Source organism: Canis lupus, chromosome 20 (assembly GCF_003254725.2).
Source record: "Canis lupus dingo isolate Sandy chromosome 20, ASM325472v2, whole genome shotgun sequence".
Classification (NCBI taxonomy): domain Eukaryota; kingdom Metazoa; phylum Chordata; class Mammalia; order Carnivora; family Canidae; genus Canis; species Canis lupus.
Window position 1 is genome coordinate 19,520,555 of NC_064262.1, and position 23,199 is coordinate 19,543,753.

At 39.5% G+C, this 23,199-nt stretch overlaps 1 protein-coding gene and 1 long non-coding RNA gene across 2 annotated transcripts in view; one reads left to right on the top strand and one right to left on the bottom strand.

Annotated features, from left to right (window-relative positions):
* The window catches only part of SHQ1 (SHQ1, H/ACA ribonucleoprotein assembly factor), a 101,716-nt gene that overhangs the window by 8,290 nt on the left and 70,227 nt on the right, over positions 1–23,199 (top strand). The window contains exons 4-6 of the mRNA XM_025456582.3: positions 563–723; positions 9,194–9,306; positions 16,463–16,590. Coding sequence (XP_025312367.1) covers positions 563–723; positions 9,194–9,306; positions 16,463–16,590 — 402 coding nt within the window. The remainder of the gene's footprint in view (positions 1–562; positions 724–9,193; positions 9,307–16,462; positions 16,591–23,199) is intronic.
* On the bottom strand, positions 720–21,677 carry LOC112666082 (uncharacterized). The gene is made up of 3 exons (XR_004807317.2): positions 21,499–21,677; positions 2,041–2,262; positions 720–1,045 (listed from the first exon to the last, which is right to left on the bottom strand). It is a non-coding gene; the product is annotated as an uncharacterized LOC112666082 (long non-coding RNA).

Below are 23,199 nucleotides of genomic sequence, written 5' to 3' on the forward strand. Positions count from 1 at the left end.
CCACATGTCAGTCACGTTTTTGGACCATTCAAAACAGCATCTCTGTCTTTTGCAAAATAATGGCCTCATGAGCTTAGATCAAAAGTTTATAATCCAATGAATTGCAAAAAAGAAACACCACCTAGTCAGGAAATGAAACATTTCCAATACCCTGGAATCTTACCCTGAGCCGCCTCCTGGTCACTTCTCCCTCCCTTCTCTCCAGGTTACCATTAGCCTCTATTTTGCCTGTTTGAATTGTGTATATAATTCAGACGGTATGTATGCTTTTTTGTCTGGGTTCTTTCACTTAATATTTTTGTGGGATTTATCCATCTATAGCTCAGGTTTGTTTGCTTTCATTGCATTTATCATTTATACATCCTACTACTGATGGGCCTTTTGGGTCGTCCTTTTTTTTTTATTTTTAACTTTTTGACTTAAAAATAGTGGGGCTACACATATTCTTCTGTGTCCCTTTTGGTGCACATGGGAAGACATTTTTTTTTCCCTTATACTTTTTCTTCCCCAAGTTGTACCCAGGAAATCTAATACTTGAACAATTAATATTCAACACATTCAGGTGCATCTGAGGTTTCTGAGGAAAGAGTAGAAGAGGAGGATGAAGAGTTTGACTGGGAAATTGAACAGTCCCCCTATGAAGAGGCATCGGAAAGTGCTCTGAATCCGCAGTACCACTATGGCTTTGGAAACTTAAGATCTGGAGTGTTTCAGCGGTTGCAGGTGTGGTCTTTATAAAACACCTTGGTTTTATCATCTGGATATTTTAAGTTTATTTCTGCTCCTATTGGGAGGTTTTTATGAAGATTGTAGGAGATGACGTATTTAAAGCAAAAATCCCAGCTTCTTGTATGTAGCGATGACCCAGATGTTTGTTCCTTTCCATTGCTTTGGCTGTTCTGCCCAGTTATACTGTGCTTACAGATGTCAGATGTCCTGTTACTTTCTTTTTTCTCCACTTCATTCAGTATTCTAGACATGAAGTTTCCAAAATACAAAACGGAACTCCTTTCTCATACTTCTTGGCAATCTTTGTTTTATACTTCTGAAAAATGAAAATTATTACATGATGTCTCTTCTGTTTTATAAATATAAATGAGACCAAATGTTCCCGGTGGAAGTGAGTTTGTGTCTTTTGATCAAATTGTTTAGTTCTTGGTGTACAGTAGGCACTTTTGTCTATTTACTCTTGGTAGTGGGGATTGAATGTAATCTCTTGTTAAAACCCGATCATTTGTCAGACTAAAAAGGAATGACATCACTCTCTTCCGCAAAACACATAGGAAATGCTACTTTATTTTAGGCTATGTGGGGAGAATGAAATGGAGAGGAGAGATTTTGAACTATTTTGTCACTATGTTGTTTTACAGAAAATGCATCCTAGAACGTTATATAATGAAAGTGTTTGTGAGCCATTAACTTGGGTTTTTCATTTCTTTTTTTAAGTGAAAGAAACCACAATAACAGCCTTTTCTTTTTTTTTAAATTTCCCTGCCTGGGGAGAGGATGTTGAATCTGTTCAGAGTGTGGTTTATTGTAGTAAGACATATTTGAATCTACTCAGGAGTGGTTTACCTATGTTTTAATCCCACTTCTACGTTGTTTAAATTTAGGATGATAGGCCACTTCTTTGACTACAAACAAGTTTTGTCTCCTCTTTGTCAAATAGAGATAAATTTGCTCACTGACTTTGAAAGGCCATTTAGAAAACTTAAGGAGACGGTACATTGTGAAAACTCTTTGAAAAAAAAATAGGATGCTAGAAAGACTTCTGCCCTTGAAAAATATTAAATGCTCTTGAGACTCCTTAAAGGGAGAAAAATTGGAATTTACTTGAGCAAATAATGCTGATTAATTACCTTCAAAATGCTTTTTTGCTGAATTACAGTCTCTCTGGGTTCTCTCTCCCTAATCGCATTGGTTGGTCATCTCTGAGGTAGTAAGAATAGCGTCAGTTTTGTCTACAGCAGAAACTACAGCGAGTGGACCTAAAGTTGGTTAGCCAAGAGCGACTCTGTGGTCAGTCAGTTCTGGGCTTACCTGTTTGGAGCTCTAAATGAATGCTAATTCAAGTCACACAGGCTAAGTACAGATTGTACATTCAGATGGAATATAATTTCTGAGGCCAGGGAACTTGATTTCTTGCCACTGCCGTTGAGGAAAGGTCCTTTCAAGGTATTTCTGCCAATTTGATGCGAAGCTGCCAGACACTGTAATGTGATCAATCCTAGGCCAAGTCCTTTAAGTCACAACTTCTTGCATCTGTTGAAATGTTCAATTAGTAACTTAGGTATATTTAAAAAAAAATTATTGTGGGATATTCTTTATGTTTTTCTGAATATCTTAACTAAGGCCCCAAATCCCTAGATGCCTATCACCCAACTTAAAAAATAAAACATAGCATAATTGGAGCCCCTGATTACATCATTCTGTTCCCCCCACTGAATTTTTTATTTTTTAAAGATTTTATTTATTTATTCGAGAGAGAGACAGAGATAGCAAAAGAGAGCACAAGTGAGAAGGAGAGGGAGAAGCAGGCTCCCTACTGAGCAGGGAGCCTGATGCAGGGCTCGATCCCAGCCCTGAAATCCTGACCTGAACCAAAGGCAGACCTTAACCAGCTGAGCCACCCAGGTGTCCCTAGTTTAATTATCTAAAATCATAAAACTGTTCAGTTTTTTAAAAAAGATTTTATTTATTAATGAGAGACGCACAGAGAGAGGCAGAGACAGAGGTAGAAGGAGAAGCAGGTTCCATGCAGGGAGCCCGATGTGGGACTTGATCCCAGGACCGTGGGATCATGCCCTGGATTGAAGGCAGGTGTTCAGCTGCTGAGCCACCCAGGTGTCCCTAAACTGTTCACATTTTAATTGAACATTGCTATTCTAAATACTTGGAATGCATATTTTTCTCAGCATAGGAAAAAAAAAGATATACACATGCACGAACATTCTGAGGGATGATGTAAGTAGTTATACTACTAGTAGTATAGGTTCATAACCCATGTCTGTAGTATTGAGATCAGAGAAAGTTCTTTAAGCTTTTTTTTCTTTTTTTTTTTTTTTTTGTATTTAGTCTGGTGGCAAAACCTGATCTGAGCCGATGTCTTTTACTAGTTTTTAAATCCCAGTTAGTGTGCATATTCACAAATTTTTCCATAGAAAATGTTATGTATTTGAATATGAGGTGATGCCCCAGATATAGAGGAGGTTAAATAAAATACGGGATATATGTATACCATGTTACTTTTTGAAACTCTTTGAAGAGTTTGAATCCTGAAGTTCACCCCTCTCCAGAGGATCTGAGTAAGAGATGTGGACCTCTAGTGTCTGTGCATTGACAGCTAACAGCTGGTGTGTTCCTGTGCTAGGCACTGTACCAGGCTCCACGTTACTATTCCATCCTTGTATTGTTGCTGTAATGTGTGTACCTTTTACCAGTGGACAAACCAGCAGACACATGTTGGCTTTAAAGAATAGTATATTTTCTTACATGAATGAAATTAGAAGACTGTGATGTCCTTCATGGTTTTAGGAACAATTTATTTTTATTTTAGAGAGGAATGGAGAAAGAGCACGCATGTGTGGCAGGGGGTGGAGGTGGGGTAGAGACAGAGGGAGAGAGAGAATCTCAAGCAGACTTCCTGTTGAGCACAGAGTCCTAGTCGGGGCTGGATCCTGTGACCCTGAGACCACCAAGTGAAATCAAGAGTTGGCTGCTTAACAGACTGAGCCACCCACGTTCTCCCCCCTCCCCCATGACATTAGGAAATACGAGAACTTTCAAAAATCATATGTGAACCAGAGGCCACCCTCTCTGGGGTATTAAGGTAGATGTATTTTATGAGATAGTGGCAAAAAACTTACATACTTGGTATTCCTCGCAGAGTTTTGCACTTATGATTGCTCGATTTGTGAGTTATACCATGTGGTTATAAACAGTGATCATGTAAGGTTAGTGGTGTAACTCTTTTTGCTCGTGAAGCAGCTAGAAGAAACTGAAAGGATTGCTGCATTAAGAAATTTGAGAACATCTCTTCTGTTTTCAAATGATGTATTTAAGAAATGTCACCATTTTCTCAAATACTGTTTTCTCACAAGTTTAGAGTTTCTCTCGTTCTGCCTTTGGTGAGAAAATATCCATGAAGTTTTGTTGATGGCTCATATTTTACTCATTTTTTTTGTACTCTTTTTTCCCCCTTAAGTGAAAAATAGCTTTATTTTCTCTAATGATAAAAGCAATATAAATTTGTTATGAAAATATAACAAAGAGAAGCATCCATAATTCCAAGACCCAGGTATCTTCTCTTAATTGAATAACTTAACCCTTTATGAGAAAGCATATTCTTTCATTATTTTTTTCCCTCCAACCATTTACATTTGCTTGGAAACTTCTGTGTTTCATACTAATAATGAGAAGAAAATAAAGGCATTTTTTTTTTTTTTTTTTTGCTGAAACAAATTCTTTTTAACATATCTCCCCCCTCCCTGTCCCCTTTTTCCTTTCCCTTCTGAAATTGCTGCCAGCCACCAGGGCGCCTTTGGAAAACTGCCCTGGCTGCTCAAAGTCAGGCCTTCACAACAAGGTTTAGGCGGTGGAGGCTGCCAGGAGCAACAATCCTGGAGTCTCTGGGCGCCAACCCAGCCAGCTCCTAGGACCACTGCTGCCAGCAGCCACAGGACGCTGGCTTGCTGGCCCTTTCCTTCCCTCAGCTGCACTAAGGACCCGAGGCTGTCGTTTCCAGGAGACCTACTGGCCAGATGTGCACACAGTTCTTCATTTTCTCTCTGGAGAGTCTCTGCCAGAGCTCTGCCAAAACCTCACATAAGCCGGATCTAAATCCTACACGACCTTTTCTTGGCAATGCCCCTCTTTAAATGGCTCTACTCACAGTGGCCATAGCAGTGTTCTAAAAAAGAGAGAGAATCCCTTCCCCTGTGCTGTAGCTGAACCTTTCCCATCCTCTTATCTTTCTGCCTTTAGTTGGTGCTGTAGACCAGTTTCTCTACCCCGAGCTAACTTTGCTTTGTAGTTTGTTCTGGTTCCTCTTGGCGGTCCAGTTGGAACAGGGCCACTGTGTATGACTATGCAGAGGACAAGCCTGGTGGGGCTTGTAGTACTGTGGATATTAATGTTCTTGGGGGTATAGGCTGCATAGCTACATGTAGAGGCCCTGAGTCTGGAAGCAAGGGGGAAGAAGAGGGAGAGAGGAAGGATAGCTGCATCCCTCCTTTCTAATTCCCGTTTCCTGAGAGCAGGGATCTTGTCTTTGTGTCTATTTGGGGATCTCTAGCACCTCAGCCAGGCCCTCACACAGTATTTACTGAATGAATGATTTAGTACTGAAGGCCAGAAACATTGCTGGGGATACAGTGAGGAAGGAGATTGTCCAGACTTTTCCTCGCAGAGTCTTCTGGTGGGGAGATAGACAGTAACCATGTAAACAACAAACATGAGAATTTCAGATAGCGACAAGTGAAGGAATGGATGGGGTGATGCAAGAGCTGGGGGTGGGGTCAGGGAGTACTCCTTTGGTGAGGATGCTTGGAGAAGGCCTCTTGTAGGAGGTGACATTTGCACAGAGTCCTGAATGCTGAGAAGTATACTGGAAGTGCAAAGACTCAGAGTTCTAGAAATGGAAGGCAGTCTGGTGTGTGGCTTGGGGGATTCGAGCGAGAAGGGGAAGGTAGGAGGTGAGGGTGAAGTGAGGGATAGGGGCTGCATGGTACAGAGCTGTGAGTGGGGAAAGTTGGGGTTTATTCTCAGTGCAATTAGTATGTTGAAATGCCTGCAGGTCCCTTAGTCCATTTATCCTTAAATGTAGAATTACCTACCGAAACCCCCAGATTATATCCCACTTGTGACCTTATCTCTGGTCCAGGTGAAATAATGAAGTGGCACATTTTAATTCCCCTCCCCCCCTTTTTTTTTATTGCTGTGGGCAAGTAAGGAAATGGCAGGAGAGGGAGGATAGGTAATCTCAGTAGGGTGGCGGCCAGTGAGTAACGGGGAAGAGCAATGGAACAGGGAGATGTAGAGAAAGGAAGCTAATTTTATTGAATATTTCAAGCCCTGTACTTGATGCCTGACTCCTATTATTTCATTTAATCCTCATAACAGCCTGTGGTAGGCAGAATGATACTCCTTTCCATCCCATTCTCCGACATGTCTGTGTGCCAGTCCCCGGAGCATGGAACACATTACATTACGTGGCAGAAGGGACTTTGCATGCATGGTTAACTTAAGGATCTTGCGATGGGGATATTAGCCAGCATAACGGGTCCTGTCTAATAACAGGGTCCTTATAAGAAGGAGATAAGAAAGTCAGAGTGAAAAAAGTGAAGGCCATGTGATGCTGGAAGCTGAGCGAGGAAGAGTATTGTCACGGGGGACCACAAGCCAACAAATGAGGAAGCCACCCCTCCAAGATGGAAGAGGGAAAGCAGCTGATTCTTCCCCTTGACCTTGAGAAAGAACCAGCCCTCCCTTCCCTTCATTTTAGCTCAGTGACACTGATTCTGGACCTTGGAGCTCCAGAACTGGAAGAGGATATGTTTGTGTTGTTTTAAGCCACCACGTTTGTAGTTGTTTATTAGAGCAGCAAGAGAAGAGTAATACTCACCTGGATGACGGAAGTGTGACTACGCTCATTCACAGAAAGGAAGCTGAAGCTCAGGGAGGCCACAGAGTTCAGCTGGAGCTGGGTTTTCTTTTTTTTTTTTTGTCTGACCATAAGGTCACAGTTTTTCTGTTGCATCAGGCTGCTTTCAGAAGTGTGTGTGTGCATGTGTACACATATGTATGTATGTATGTGCAAAGAACTCCTTGGAGCAAGGGGGAGAGGAAGTGGGTGACTCAGGTATTGGGGAGAAGGACTTAGAGTCTGTGGGCAGGAAAGGACTTTCCTAGGAGTCATCTAGCTGAGGTGAGTCCTGTGTGCACAGTACAACTCGACTTCTCCACCTCCCCCACCCCCAAGGCCTACTTCAGCACCTTTGTCAACTCTTGCCTGGGGGAACAGATTTCATGCAGCCAAGCAAGTAGGGAAGAGAGGAAGAATCCAGGTTGTCCAACTTGGAGAAGAGATGTTTCTGGTGGATTAAAATGGAACTCTGAAAGCATTTTCCCATGGAAACATTGCCATAGGATTGTTAAACTCTGTGTCAGGAGTACCTTGTTTAAAGTTTATTGTGAATTGAATAAATTTGTGGGTTACCATGAGCCTGTAACTACTATTTATAGTAGTATTTCTATAGGAAAATACATTCTTAATTTCCCAAAAGTGAATTGTAAAGGAACTTTTGAAATGCAAAATTTTGTTTGGGGACCACCAGTGATCTGGTTTTTGCCTAGAATATTTGTAGTTAGAAGTATTAACATGTTCTGGATGTGACTTCTACAAAGTTCTGTGGACCTTTTTGTAGTATCAGAATGTGCTTAGATTAAATGTTGATACTATTTGAGCTAAGTGGATTGCGGTAGGGATGAGAGAGTTTTTTTTGTTTTTTTTACATGTACAAGTTTTGATTGTGTGTGTGGGAGTGTGTATCCTAGTGTGTCTCCTTGGCTTCTCCAGCTTAGGTCATTTCTTTGTACTGAGTTTATCTTATAGTTCTCTACTCTAAGCCCGATTATTAGGTGCTAACCTATCTGTTGTTCCATTTACAAATCTTGTTTTCAGTTTGCCTCCACTCTGTCGAGTTATTTCCCTTGATTTCTTTTCAGCTAATACTGAAGGTTCTTCCAAATCCCATTTTTCTCGCTTGCAGTCAGCAATTGGAGTGGGGAGGTTAAACAAAGAAGAAAAAGGTGTAGCTTTAGGAATATTATGCATCATGTGAAGTTTCTTGGCTTTATAATTCCAATTAAAAGAGAAAATACTCTGTGGTATCCCAGACAGTTTTCCTACTCTACCTGTTTCCTATAGGATTTGGCCTAGGAAACATGCTGCGTATCAGTGTGTATACATCCAGGTGAAGATTTTTACAGTAAAGTTGAACATTACTTAGGATTAGATTTTTAAATTTGCAGATGGAAAGTCATATACATTAAAATTGCCATTAAAAATTCTTAAATTCTGCTTACACAGTAGAATGTATACAGTTTTGTACATATATATACATTGTATAAGTTTTAATTGGTAATCCTTATGGAGACCAGTCAGACCAGCTGACTTTCCTTTTGTTTCAGACAGAAACAAAAGGAAAGCATATGTGTAGATGTTCAAACCATTGACATTCAAACCATTTTGCTTGTTAAAAAATGATGAAAGAAGACAAATTATCAGCGTGCGTGGGTGGCTCAGATGGTTAAACATCTGCCTTCAGCTCAGGTCATGATCTCTAGGTTCTGGGGTCGAGCCCTGCTCCCAGCTCAGTGGGGAGTCTGCTCCCTCCACCTCTCCCTGCCTGCTGGTTCTCTCTCTCTCTGTCTAAAGAATAAATAAAATCTTAAAAAAAAAAAAAAAAAAAAGACAATTTTCAGTAATACAAACAGACTTTTATTTAATACTTCAGGAAGCAAACAGTCTCCGCTGGAGGTTTGCAAAATGGGGCCAAAGGTAGAAAGCTTTTATAGGATAAAGAATAAAGAACAAGGAGGAGAAAGATAGGAAATACCTGATTGGCTATGCAGTCCACCCTGTTTTGGGTGAGGGAACAAGGAAAGACTTATGGGGCCCATGGTTGGCTTGGCCTCTGGAGATTGGCTAACTGGATGTAGTGCATTTCTGGTCAAGCAGAAATATATAGGGATACAAAAGTTATCTAAGTTTCTGTTTGCTAACATGGCAGGAGTACTTCCATCTTACAGTCTAGAAATTTATTTAAACATACTGTTAATAACTTAAAAATTTCTATGAGTAAATGGGGAAGAGATAAATGTCCCCACTTGCTTGCACGAGTTTATTCTGTTGGTTTTTCCTTTTTTTATGATGAACTTTTATAGCTCTAATATATATTGATCACTTTGCTGTAAGGAATTAAATGAGATAATTTATGCGAAAGCTTCCAACAGGGCCTGGCAAGCAATAGGTGTTTAACAAACATTTGCTAGATTTGAATTGAAATGTCACAGGTAATATTATGGCCCACTGGTCATATGGTTCCTTTGTTTTGGGCTTTTGTGGGAAGTTAGATTTTTCAATGATGAAATGGGAAGTAGCAATTATTCTTTCTTTTCTGGGTGTTCTTAGGATGAATTGAGTGATGTTATTGATATTAAGGACCCAGATTTCACTCCTGCAGCTGAACGAAGGCAGAAGCGCTTGGCTGCTGAGCTGGCCAAATTTGATCCTGATCATTATCTGTGAGTATTGAGTTTTTTAAGGATTAAATAATTGACTTGACATTGATGTGAAAGTTTTTTGAGTGTCTTTTTAACCATGCTAAGCATGTGGTTTGGGATTCTAGAAATTAGTGATGGTTCAGAACCTTAAATGACATTTGAATTAACCTATAAACTTAGGCCTCTTTGATTTTTGTAAGATGTTTCTCAATAGGTCACTCCAACAGAGGAGAACTCTTAATGTACTTCTTTAAATTTTGTCTCGCCAGGCTTAAAAGTAGAACACCACATTCATGAGATTAATTTTAGTTCTTTTCAGTAGACTTTTTGTTGTAATTAACAGTATATGTAAATGAAAAGATGTTTCAATTTCTTTAAGAGTTTGAATCTACATGTACTGCACTTCTTGGCTGATGCAGAGTTTTCCCAACACTTGATCTGCGAGCACTTGTACTTGAGGATCTGAGTCTAATTACAAATACTTATTCGTTGTGGTAGGGTATAAATAAAATCTAATTTTGAGTTTTGCTGTATTTCCCATCTGCTTTAATTGTGTCTTTCATCATAATGTGTCTCTATCAGGCTTGTATTTGCCTAACAAACTTATCTAGTTAATGAATAGGTAAATATCACTCGAGACATTGTGATGTCTCTCATTGGCCACAATAGTAGCATTTTTTCCGAGTAAGGGATTGTCACCTGGCCTCTGTGGATGCTAGCTCGAATCTCTTAGGATGTGAGTCATATGTCGATGTCGCCTCAATTATTATTCTTCCCAAGCTCTGGGCCAGCAATTTCTAAACTTGTTATATGTGCTGCTATAATCATCATTTTCCCTTATATTTGTATGGTGCTTTTAGCTTATCAAGCACTCTCAAGTGATTATTTAAATCACTTTTCACAACAGTTAGGGAAAGAAGGTTAAAGGACTTGCCCAAGGTCATACCACTACTGAGTGGCTCTGTCAGAACTTGAAAAGCGTCTTTCCGTTTGTCATTTTGTATTTCCTTTTTATGTACATTATTTCAGTTTAACTGCTGTTGCACTTGTGATTAACATTCTATCTCCTATGACACAGTGGGAGACTAATTGGAATGGCAGAAATATATCTTGTGATGTGCAAATGCACTGAGTGATGTGTAGTGATAAATGGTCAAACTATTCAATGTCCTGGGGGGAGCTGGGTAAGAACAGGGTATATTATATTTTGGAGGACATCTGAGATATTCAGCTCCATTTACCATTTACCATTTGCCATTTCTAATTACCTTTATCTCTCCAATTGTAGTTTTAAAGGTCCACTGAAGAGTAATTTGAAGAAACCTATTTAAAATCATGCTGAATATTTAAAGTGGGAAATTTCATTGTCAGCAAATTTCTCCGGCCGGCATGAAAACAGAATGAGCTTCACAAGACTAAAATTTCAAGTGGGAGGGAGCTTAATTAGAAGAACTGCCTATCTCTTCTCTTCTAAAACTGGAAGAATAACTGTATGGCCTGAGAGAATTAGGAAATTGGAATTTATACTTAACAGTGTGATATTATATGCAGTCCTTATTTTTTTCCATTTCTGTGTTTCTTTATCCAGAAGCTCATTTTCTTTCACAGTATGCATGAACTGTTCTTTCCATTTCTCAAGGAACAGTTTTTACACGAGTGGTTTAAATTTAGTCATGGGCAGGTCGGAGAGTGGGAGCCATGAGGTAAAGGTTCTTTGTGACTTTTCTGGTAGGGTAGGACTTTGGCTAATTGTAATTTTTGTGTTACTTCTTACTCATTATTTATATTAGCTGTGTGCCTCACCCAAATATGTTAATAATAAATGAAGTGCAAGTAAAATTCCTTTAAATTTTCAATTAATTTTTTTTTAGCCCAGTGCTTTTTAAATTGTTCTCATTGGTTAATACAGTGGAAGAAAAGGTTTACCTCAGTTTTTACCTACCTTCTAGGCAATACGTTGAGTATTTTATATTACGCGTTTATGTATGTAAATGCAATGTACATGTGTAATGCATAACATATATTATGTTAGTGTGTAATATACTTTTCAAGTTGTTTCACTTGTCTTTACTGGGTCATGGTGTCTCCTCATGGTGTCATGTTTTTTGGGAGCTTAGGGAAAACCAATTTTAAATCCATCCCAAGGCAGAACACAGTAAGGTAAATTCATCATATAGAAAAATTCATACATTTCAAAGGCACATATAAATGATTTAGGATGATCATTATTTTAAAAATCTTTGGTTGTAAATTCTAGGTGCCATCGTGTGATGTTTACCCCCTTGCTGTGTGTTTTGCAGCCCAGCATAATACTGGACATATAATAGATGATCCATAAACACATATTGTTTTTGATATCTATTTTTCACCATTTGTAACTCCTTTTGGATATTATTTTTACACTACAGTTTGTCGAAGGCATCTTGAAACATTCTTTAATAGACATTCCTATTCTGTCTATTATAGCCAAGTTTTCATATTTCTTTTGCTAGAATGTTTTTTTTTCCTTCCCCAGACATACTGTATTTTAATTGTTGGCATATCTTTCGCCTTAACCAGTTCATAAAATTTGCCTATTTCCTTCTTTTGGAGAAAATAGAATTTAGTCAGCATTCTAAGTATCGGTGAGATAAGAAAAGGTACAAAAATGATCAGTACATTTGGGGTGCCATTTTAAATTGTAACTTTTCAGTACTATAGATTCACTGAAGACCTTGGTATACTGATTAGGCTTTTGAATTGATTGAGGAGTGCTCGCTTCGGCAGCACATATACTAGAATTGATTGAGGAATCTCAAGACTGTAAGTAGTAATGATGAGGCTAGGAAGAGGGTCACCTGCTTCTGACATGTCTCTATTCAAAATGGCAAGCTTAGGAGAAAGCATTAGAGTAAAATTTCATCTGTTCATTTTTTCACGAATGCACTTACTTATTCAACAGATACTTGTTTGGATGAGCTGCATGCCAGGTAGTGTCCCATACACTGAGGATTAGCATGACTACAACAAGGTCACTGCCCTCATGGGGACAATACTTTGATGGTGACAAGTGCTCTGAAGAAAAGCCACATTGTTAAGAGTTTGGAGAGCTGTTAAGGGTTTGGAGAGCGACTGAGATTTTGCTGATTCTACTATTGTAACATGTCCAAAATTGAATTCATCGTTTCTACCTGGAGAGTCTTCCTGAATTTTCTCTTTGCGAAGTGTACCATTTTTCATGCCAGTCACCCAAGGTAGAAGCCTAGGATTTATCTTTGACTGCTTTCTTACCCCAAACTTCTAATCTATCCTAAAGTGGTACCATTTATCTCTTTCTTATTTCCTTCACTCAGTCTCTGTCTGGTCCTTGTATGTGTCTGCCTTAGTGCAGCCATCTATTGACTTTGTATTTGGTATTTTTTTCTCCAGCCTGGACCTCTGCAACTCTGTCAGCCATATAAAACCACCAGTATAATGTCTTAAGTACTGAAAATGAACATCTGCTTAAAACCTTACTTTGTCTCCATTGTCTGAGGTATAAGCTTCTACCTCCTTGGAATGGCATAGAAAGTACTCTGCGATCTGGACTGTACCTGCCTCTGGAGCTTCTCTTTTGCCTCTCTGTCCACATTTTACACTGCAGCAGTAAAGAATTTTAGTATTTCTCCACTTGTATGTACTATAGTGCTTCTTGCACACTTTTTATTCGTGATACTCCCTTGATAGCTGTTTTCCCCCTTGCCCTACCTTGCTTGAATAACTCTGACTTCTCTTTTAAGATTGAGCTCCTGTTGTCATCTCCTGGCACCCTCTTTCCCAGACAGGCAGAGGAAGCCCTCCTCGGTGCTCCCAAGTTACAGCTCATCTTGATTGTATAGTGTTCTGTGTTTGTATCCATTCCCATTAAGTTGTGGGCCAGGAGTGCCTTACTTCTCTTCATCTCCCTGATGCTGCTTGTGTACAGGGCACTCAGTAAATGCTCGTTGAACGAATGACACTTAAAAAGCTTGAAAATAAATTTATTTTGTAAAGTGGAACGTTCGATGAACCTCAGATCTTGTTCGCGAAACTCTTAAACCAGGAACAGTATAAAGAATAAACCATCACATTTTAAACTATTGGGACTATATTGTGAGATTTCACTCAAAGGAGTCATTTACACATTTTGAATTTTTTGGAAGGAGGGCATGGAGACAGTAGAGATATTTTACAAAGTCGTGTTTGTTGTTTTCTTCCCCATCACTTTTCTCTAAGAGAAACCTAGCCTCTTTTCATTTCAGATGGGCTCTTCCACTCTTGCCTTAAATGTTGTCAGTGCTCCAGTGTCTGGAGTCCTTTTTTACTCACTCTGCAAGTTCTTGCTGGGCAATTCTGTGTTCTATCTTGGCCTCTGTCACTGTCCAAATGCTCATGATTCGCATGTGTGTCTCTTGGGCATCAGATTTGTATGGCTAACTGCCTATTGCTCTAGTCTCTGTATGTCCTACAAGGACCTCTCAAACTCAGCCTGTTCCAAGTGAAAGTCATTATATCTCCAGTCATCTCTGTTCCTGTCCTATGTTCCTGTCTCATCAGAGGGCACTGTTGTTTACTGAATTGTCCAGGCCAGAATGCTGGTCATGAACCCTGATTTCTGTCTCCCTTTACTCCTGCATCCTAAGGATTCTAACTTCTGGCTGTAGGTTGGCTCCATCCACTTAGCTCCTTGTCCATTGCTGCTACCCTCTTCTAGGCCTGCATGATTTCTGTGCCTAGGGGCTTGTTCCTTTAGACCTTTTTCCAGACTGCAGTGAGAGTGATACTCCAAGACATAGCAATGTCAGACGATGCAAAAGCTTTTAAGAGTTCAGTTATTTGGGGGGATAAAAATCCTCTAGGATTTTTTGATGTGGTTGTTAACAATGTTGTTGTTAACTGTAGCATAATATTTTCAGCTGTTCTCAAATTTTTTCCCCCTTAAATATGCTTTCTTGTTTCCTAGCCTTTGCTAACTATTCCTTCAGGTCAGAGTATTTTCTCCCACCCTTCTTAGTCTAGTTAACTGTTAATTATAATTCAGCTATTGGCTTAGATAGTTTTTTCTCCAGAGACAACCTTCCTGTTGTCCCAGTTTCACTTTGCTGTAGTTGCTTGTACTATTAAATCATAGCAATTACCTAGCACTTGTGATTTTTGGACTCTCCCATGATGCTGTAAGTTTCGTAAGGATGATGACTGCCTATGTCTTGTCAGTGGCATAATCCCACTGCCCAAAATGAAGTTGGAACAGGGCAGAGAGTCAGTACTTTTTGTTGACTTATTTAGCATTTTAGCCATTTTTTGGTATTATATTCTTGAAATCTCTCTCGTGCGAATGACAAAATTGATATTGAGAATTACCATTTCAAGATCATTGCTATTCAGTTTTGTCCATTATGTACTTTTACTTCCTTAAGCATAAAAATGAAATGTTTATACTGGTTAATAGCTTGGATTCTGGAATAAGACTTAATTGGGTCCAGATCCTGGCTATACTTCTTACTGGTTCTTTGACTTTGGCCATGATATACACATTTTCTGACGCTGAGTTTCCACTCACATAAAATGGGAGTGTTAATAGTTCTTGTGCCCTGGGGGTGGTGTAAGGATTCAAGGAAATAATGGGTGAAAACCATTCAGTGCAGTGCTTGGCACATATGAAGAATTCTGTGGGTTACGTGTGATACTTCTTTTTAGAAAGGTTTCACTATCTCAGTTGAAAGAAAAAATATTTCAGTTGACAAAACTTTCAGCCAGAAGATCAGTTTATGAAATCATCCAATTTCTTGAGTTTCTAATTAACTGAACTATAAATAATTTTTTTCTCCAAGAGTTAATACTTTTTGTCACTCTCTTCCATTGAATACCAGTTTTCAACTTTGAATGCAGGGTCGTATAATTGTGAATGAATGACCTCCAGGAGTATATTTTGAATATAACAGTTATTTTTCAAGATAAAACTGAGAAAGTAGAGGCCCCTGGGTGGCTCAGTTGGTTACGTGTCTGCCTTCGGCTTCGGTTGCCCTCCCAGCGTCTTGGGATCGAGTCCTGCATTAGGCTCCTCGCTCAAGCTGGGAGTCTGTTTCTCCCTCTGCCCCTCCCCTCTGCTCGTGCTCTCTCTCTTGTTCTCTCTCTCTCTCAATTAATTTTTTTTTTTTTAAATGAGAAAGTAAAGTACAGGAAAATTTTCTGTTCTTTTTCTTGCTTTTTTCTTTTTCAATAATTTTAAGCAGGGCAGTCCCAGTGGCTCAGCAGTTTAGTGCCACCTTCAGCCCAGGGCGTGATCCTGGAGATCCAGGATCGAGTCCCACATTGGGCTCCCTGGATGGAGCCTGCTTCTCCCTCGCCTGTGTCTCTGCCTCTCTCTCTCTCTCTGTTTCTCATGAACAAATAAATAAAATCTTAAAAAAATAATTTTAAGCAAAGACTAAAATTACTAAGATTAGCAGAGCTATGTCAGAGAAATTGTATCTTGGTGAAAAATATGAAAGCACGTGTTAAAAAATGTGTATGTGTGTTTATGTGTAGCCTTTTTGTGGGTAGCAGTATCCTGTATTTCCTATTGATATGGTTATTTTTCTTTGCTTGGTGGAGTTAAAATTTTTTGTTTTCTTCGTTGTAACTTTACCTAAATAAGTGGTACTTACAAATCTAGCATAGGTTCTCCAGTCCATTGTATGTTCAGATTTGCTTCATCCCATGCCACTGCAGTACAGAGGATGGGCTTTCAGGGGAGGACTGGCACCTTGCTTCAGAACAGAGCAGAAGTATCAGATATCCCTTTAGTCAGATGCATGGTTTTCATTTTATGATGACTAATAACCACAGAGAAAGTAAATATGGTGCTTGTTTCATTGATCTGTACTTTGAATTAATAACCTATATTTCTAGTACAAATGTGATGAGTTAAGATAAAATTTAAAAAGGTGAAAACCAGCTCGGTTCTTTTTTTTTTTTTTTAATTTTTATTTATTTATGACTGTCACAGAGAGAGAGAGAGAGGCAGAGACATAGGCAGAGGGAGAAGCAGGCTCCATGCACCGGGAGGCCGACGTGGGATTCGATCCCGAGTCTCCAGGATCGTGCCCTGGGCCAAAGACAGGCGCTAAACCACTGCACCACCCAGGGATCCCACCAGCTCGGTTCTATGTAACAAGTTTATTCACTGTTTTCTTTCTAGAGCTGACTTTTTTGAAGATGAGGCTGTTGAACAGGTTTTGAAGTATAATCCTTGGTGGACTGATACATATACAGAAATGATGGCCTCTTTGGGAAAGAGTCAGGAGCAAGAAAATCATGCTGCATTAGGTAAGAAACTCAAAATTAGGCTCATTTGTTTACCGTCTTCCTTGTTCTTAAGTACACAATTCTAATTGCCTCAGAGGGAAGATACTATTTTGGTTTGCTAATTTTGGAAATGGAATCTTTACCCCGGACTGGAAAATGCTACTCAGTGATTAGAATTGTCTTGGAACAGTCTTTTGAAGTATGTTTTAGTTTTGAATCATTGAGGTCCTTTTTAAAATTTTTATTTTTTAAGTAAATTTAGGGACATGAGCACACAGGACATTTGTAGCAGTTGAGTAATCTGCTTGAAAGATCCGAACATTTAGGGGTACCTGGGTGGCTCAGTCAGTTGAGCATATGACTCTTGGTTTAGGCCCAGGTCATGATCCCATGGGTTGTGGGATGGAGCCCCCATGGCTGGCTCTGTGCTCAGCAGGGAGTCTGCTTGGGGATTCTCTTCCTTTGCCCCTTCCCCAACTTGCATGTGTGTGTGTGCGTGCGCGTGTACATGCGTACTCTCTCACTCTCAAATAAAGAAACCTTAAAAAGATTTGAACATTCCTCTCTGGTAAGGGCATTTGAGTATTACTAATGGTGGAAAAGATCTAGTTTTCATTCCCTTTAAGCTGTTGAATGAATTTGATATGTCCTCCCCAGTTTTTTCAGAATGTTAATTCTGTACATTAGAATTTTAACAGTTTTGGATAGATCAAAAATAGAAGGCTCGTGCTCAGTCATACTGATTTGGCTTTTATTTCTGTATTAAAAATGGAATTTCAGGAGCGCCTGGGTGGCTCAGTAGTTGAGCATCTGCCTTTGGCTCAGGTCCTGGGATTTAGTCTCGCATCAGGCTTCCTGCAGGGAGCCTGCCTCTCCCTCTGCCTATGTCTCTGCTTCTCATGAATAAATAAAATCTTTAAATAAAAAAAATGAAATTTCAGTGTTTAAATGAAAGGAATACACAAACATATACATGAATTGGAATATAAAATCTCCTCACTCCAAACTCCCCTTTCTGAAAGTACTCACTGTTAACAATGTTGGGGTGTTTTTACTGCATATACCCACATCTCGATATTTGCTGTGAGAAGTTTATACAGTCTCCTGTGCAGTCTGTTCTTCCCTTGCTTTCTCCAGTTTGTATTCTTTGTTGTTCATCTTCCATATCCGCACTTAGGGTTTTTACCTAGGGTTTAGTGTCTACCTCGTGTACTGTTGTATATACAAATGAACATTTGGGCTCATGACTACTGGTGGACATTTAGGTCATTTACAGTTTTCTGTAGTGGTGTTCTTTGGCCACTCAGCCTGAAGTAGCTATAGGTCTGTTGCAGAATGGTTTTTGATTCTCTGTGTAGTAATGCAGTAGCCTGTCGTTTGCCCTGTTTTTGTTGTCTGATGTAGTGCCTGCTATATACTAAGTATGCAGTGAATATTTAGAGAATAAATAAATATTGCTGTCGATATTTTCGTAGTTAAGTTTTATTAAGAGCTTATATGATTTCTTCCAGATTGAAAAATTGCTACTTTAATCTTTGATAATTGACTCTACTGCAGAAGAGAAAGTCATTTATAAATAATGACTCATTACATTGTTTTCAACAAATCCTTGGTTTTATGTTTGATTTCAGTTTAAGAATCTTTCAGAGACTTCCCACGTTATATTGACAAATTTTCGGGTATAAGATTGCTAAAACAGTATAGTTAATTATCTATGTCATGTAGATCTGTTTGGAAAGCTTGCTCACTCTGGAGTCATTGAGGTTATCTAGTGGTCTGAATCAGTTTTCCCAATTTTAGCGCAGTATTTTGATGAGGTGGTGTGCAGTTAAGTTTTCTGTCCACAAGGGTGAGCTAGTTGCCCTAAAAATCAAGAAAAGGCATTCCAGTTGGTTCAAATTCTAACTTGCTCTACTTTGCTCAGTTGTGGCTTGTTCTAGGTCCTATTTTCTATGAGAGTGAGCCTTTGTGTTAGGTTGGTTTTCTGTGTGTAATTGTAAAAGAAGAGTAAGCCAATTCATCTGCCCTCCCGTCCCTTCATCTTCATCCAACCCGGGGCATGTATCTATCCACTAACCTAGTGTGGAGATTCATTTTAAATATCACCTTTAAAAATACCAAGGACATGTGATTAAAGGTAGAAGTTGAGCGCTGTGTTGTACAGAAAGTACATTTTCCATGTGTGCCAAATATAGGGTTAAGGATGGGATAGAACTAAAGCTGGGGCTCAGGCATCAATGCCTTGCTGCACCACAGGCTAGTGGTGTGATCTGGCATCTTTGCTGGGTGGCTGCCAAAATTCTATACCTGCCTACCTCCTAGAATTGTCTTGATGATTGAATGAAATGACGTACTTAAAATCCCTAGCATGTCGTAAATGTTAGAGATTATTATTGTAGAGTAAAATCAATGACAGGAGAGCCAGGAATTGAATGGCTTCTCTGTGAAATTAAAATTTTTGTACATTTATAAAGCTTTTGTTAATGAGATTGTTCTTCCTTCCTGCCTGCCTTTTTTTTCTTTTCTTTTCTTTTCTTTTCCCTTGTTCAAGTATTTGAGACACCTGGAATTGGGAAAATAAGTTGAAGTGTGTTGAAACCAGATTACAATATGGGAGAAAGGAATCAGCCAAGAAATAAACCTTGAAGTCCTGAGCCTACTCAGGGAGTGTGCTACTGCTGTATTTTCCCTTTCATTTCCTCTTTGTTCTTTGCCTCCTGAGTCTCCTTCCTTTTTTTTTGGCATTGCAGTGGGGTGTTTTCTGTTTTATGCTCCCTCATCAGCCGTTGCCAGGCAGATACAACAGCGCAGGTGAGGGCTTACCTTTGATTCCTCCTGGTCATAAAATAGTAAGCTAGATTGTTTTGAATTCCAGATAAGGCTTGGATGGTGAACTTTGTTCCCTGCCTTTGCCTGGATGGTGATTCCTGTCACTTTCGTTGTAGCCCTGAGTTACAACATGGAGACTTTTATTAACATCTTCAGCAATGATCCCAGTCTTCCTCCCTAAAGGCTTTTAAATGGAAGTGTTAAAATGCTGTGCTCCCCCTGAGCTCTGGTTTCATGAGGATGGACTCACCACATTTCCCATGTTGTCTTTCAGTGGTTAATCTCAGCCCGAGAGTCTTGGCACGTGGTTTCTTGGTGTGACACCACATAACATTTTTAGTCAATGAACTTCCTAACAGGGACATCCTGTTTGGCACCAGTGAGTTCTTCAGTGTTTGTAGAGCTAACTGTCAGTGTCAGCTTTGAAAGTTGTAGCACTGCAGGGCTACCCATTTAGGCTAGAGGTTTGAATGCAGCACATTTTCTTTGGGTTCCCTTGATCTGTTTCCAGAAAGTATACAATACAATCAACAGATTAGCATTCCTCTGAGAGGAGCCAGTTCTGGGATTATTTCACTGTTGACCCATGGAAGACAGATATTTGGGAGGGGGATTAAGAGAGAAGGGATGATATAAAAGTAACAGAGGGATCCCTGGGTGGCGCAGCGGTTTGGCGCCTGCCTTTGGCCCAGGGCGCGATCCTGGAGACCCAGGATCGAATCCCACATCAGGCTCCCGGTGCATGGAGCCTGCTTCTCCCTCTGCCTGTGTCTCTGCCTCTCTCTCTCTCTCTCTGTGACTATCATAAATAAATAAAAATTAAAAAAAAAAAAAAGTAACAGAACTAGAAAATATTATAAGTGAAGTAAGAAGGTCACTTTCCCTTTTGAAGGAAGCCCCTTTACAGTCAGTCGTCAGACATATTGATTGGGGTCTTTTTTTTTTTTTTTTTTGATTGGGGTCTTTAATGTTGGGAGGTGGCCCTGGGCCTTTTGCATCCTGATAGGGCACCAGTTTCTTCCCCAAATGATTTGAGCTTTCAGCTGCCTTTGTTTGACTGTAGATTATTTATAGAAGTATAATTAACTGAAATGTTGTGAACTATATAGCAGAGCTGCTTTGTAGTGTAGCTAAGTCATACAAATGCTTGACAAATGTTACTCATGGTGGCAATCATCCAAGTATTGTTGGCACTGCCTCTGTAGTTCTTCCCATTGCTGCTGCTGGTTAGACCTGATTGTGTGCAAACCTTCCCAAGTTCCTCTTTGGCTGATAGGATTTACAACTCCAATAAAAAAAGGCCTTGGGGAGCCCAGACTTTTGGTTTCTCTAGTGATTTCCTATTTTGTTGATATTATTATTATCTCTGGTTTCTGTGCTCGAATTTCAGAATTTAGATATATCTGTATATTATTAATGAACTATTTAGGGCAAAATGGGACTGGAAACGCTCGGAAAAAGGTGGTTTGTTGTAAGGAAAGGCTAGGGGGTACCTGGCATCCAAGAATTCAGAAGAGCACATTTAAGTAGGCTTTTCTTATATTTACAGTCAGGACAATGACCTGTATTATGCCAAAGCCCTTACTTGTGTGTAATGGAGCATCAGAACCTATAGTTCCCAGGTCAGCCTTTACAAATTATGAAGCATATATGCAGGGATGACTATTTAAGAATGAAGGAGTAAACATTTAGATGAGTTAATGTGTTATTAAATGGTTCTGGGCATGCTTACCTTATGATTTAGAATTATCTGGAAGCAGAAGTCCTTATTAATCAACTAGGTTAAAGGCTTTTCTCAAGTGAGAATATCATCATGAACACCTGGCATTTTCTTATTAGCTAAAGTAATAAACATCTCAAAAACTATGCCTAGGTAAATACTGCCTTAAACCTTATGAAATACTAAAGGACTAAAATACTTTGTTAGGTATGCTTTCTTCATGGAGTGAGTATGTTCCTTCTTACATTTTCCTTATATCAGATTGCTTTAATTGAACTGAGAACTTTTGTTTAAGGGATCTTCATATGAGCCCTTTAATTTTGTCTTATTAATTTTGTTTCCAAATGTTAGTCTTTAAAAAATGCTTTACCTGAACCTACCTGCATTAAGTTTAAAAGTATACACATTTCGGGATCCCCGGGTGGTGCAGCGGTTTGGCGCCTGCCTTTGGCCCAGGGCGCGATCTTGGAGACCCGGGATCGAATCCCACGTCGGGCTCTCAGTGCATGGAGCCTGCTTATGTCTCTGCCTCTCTCTCTCTCTCTCTCTCTCTCTCTCTGTGACTATCATAAATAAAAAAAAATTTTAAAAAAAATCATTAAAAAAAAAAAAGTATACACATTTCTGGGGCACCTGGGTGGCTCAGTTGGTTAAGTGTCCAGTTCTTTATTTCAGCTCAGGTCATGAGATTGAGCCCAGCATCTGACTCCACACTAGGTGAGCCTGCTTGAGAGTCTCCCTCTCCCTCCACCCGGCCCCTCTCTCTCCCTCTTTAAAAAAAAAAAAAAAAAAAAAAATACACACACACACACGCACATTTTTTATGGCCAGCAAATGAAGTAAATGCATTTTCATAGTTATTTGTCATTTATGTAAGCAATGCTTGTGCAAATATATTTCTTTGTTCTGCTCGTACTTTTTAATCATAAAATTTCTAACATCATTGAAAAAATTATTAAATGAATATATTTCAAGACCTGTTTTTTTGCACTAAGTAAATTTTAATGAGTAAAGGAATATTGCTTCTAGTAATTTCCAATGACTGTATTTAAGATTCTTTTCCCCAGAGGATAGATGGTAAAAACTGCTGGAAGGAAGCCTTTAAACAAAAAGAAGCTGTGGTAAAGTGAAGTCTCCTAAGAGAAGACTGAAGTGGGTTAGGGGAACTCTGTGAGAAGGGGCCAGCATGTGTCAGTAATCATAGTCTCTCTTAACTTTTTTTACTCAGTTGTGAGGAGCAGAAGGGCAGTTTTTGTTGAGTAGAGATAGAAAGGGATGGTAGCTAGGTATCAAGAGGGTGATCTGGGAATACTGAAAAGGCAATGTAGGGGTGCCTAGCTGGCTCTGTTGGTAGAGTGTGTGATTGTTGATCCCAGGATGATGAGTTCAAGCCCTATGTTGGGCATGAAGCCTACTTAAAATTAAAAAAAAAAGGTGATTTAATAATTTTTTATCTAAATGTTAGCTTCACAGACAGCCAGGTGTCTTTTATTAGTCCTCCTCCCCTAAGAGGGTTCCTGAATTGGAGCTGGGTATAGGAGTGATTGCCCTGGGTGACCACCTTTTCTCTCCTCCTTTGCCACTGGGTGTAGTTATGTGACTGAGCCCCGGATGATGGGAAATGAGTGGCAGTTCTATGTGCACTGGAGCATTTAGAAAGCAGATGCTTGCTGTCCCATTCTGCTTTCCCATTGGTTAGAAAATGGTAAAAACCCGCAGCAGCTTTCTTCAATGCATAGATGGAAGTCATGTAATGGAGATGCTGATGCTTCACCAGTCCTGGATCATTCACTCAGAATAGTAGCGTGGGAGAAAAACTTCTTATATAAGCCACTGTATTTTGGGATCTTTTGGTTAGCAGTTTAGCCTGTCCTTACCTAAATATAATGGGCAATTCTAAACCCTGGAGAAAGAACCTTTTTTTTTTTTTAATACATATTCAGTGTTTTTTTTTTTTAAAGACTTTATTTATTTATTCATAGAGACACAGAGAGAGAGAAAGGCAGAGACACAGGTAGAGAGAGAAGCAGGCACCACACAGAGAGCCTGATATGGGACTCGATCCAGGATCTCCAGGATCA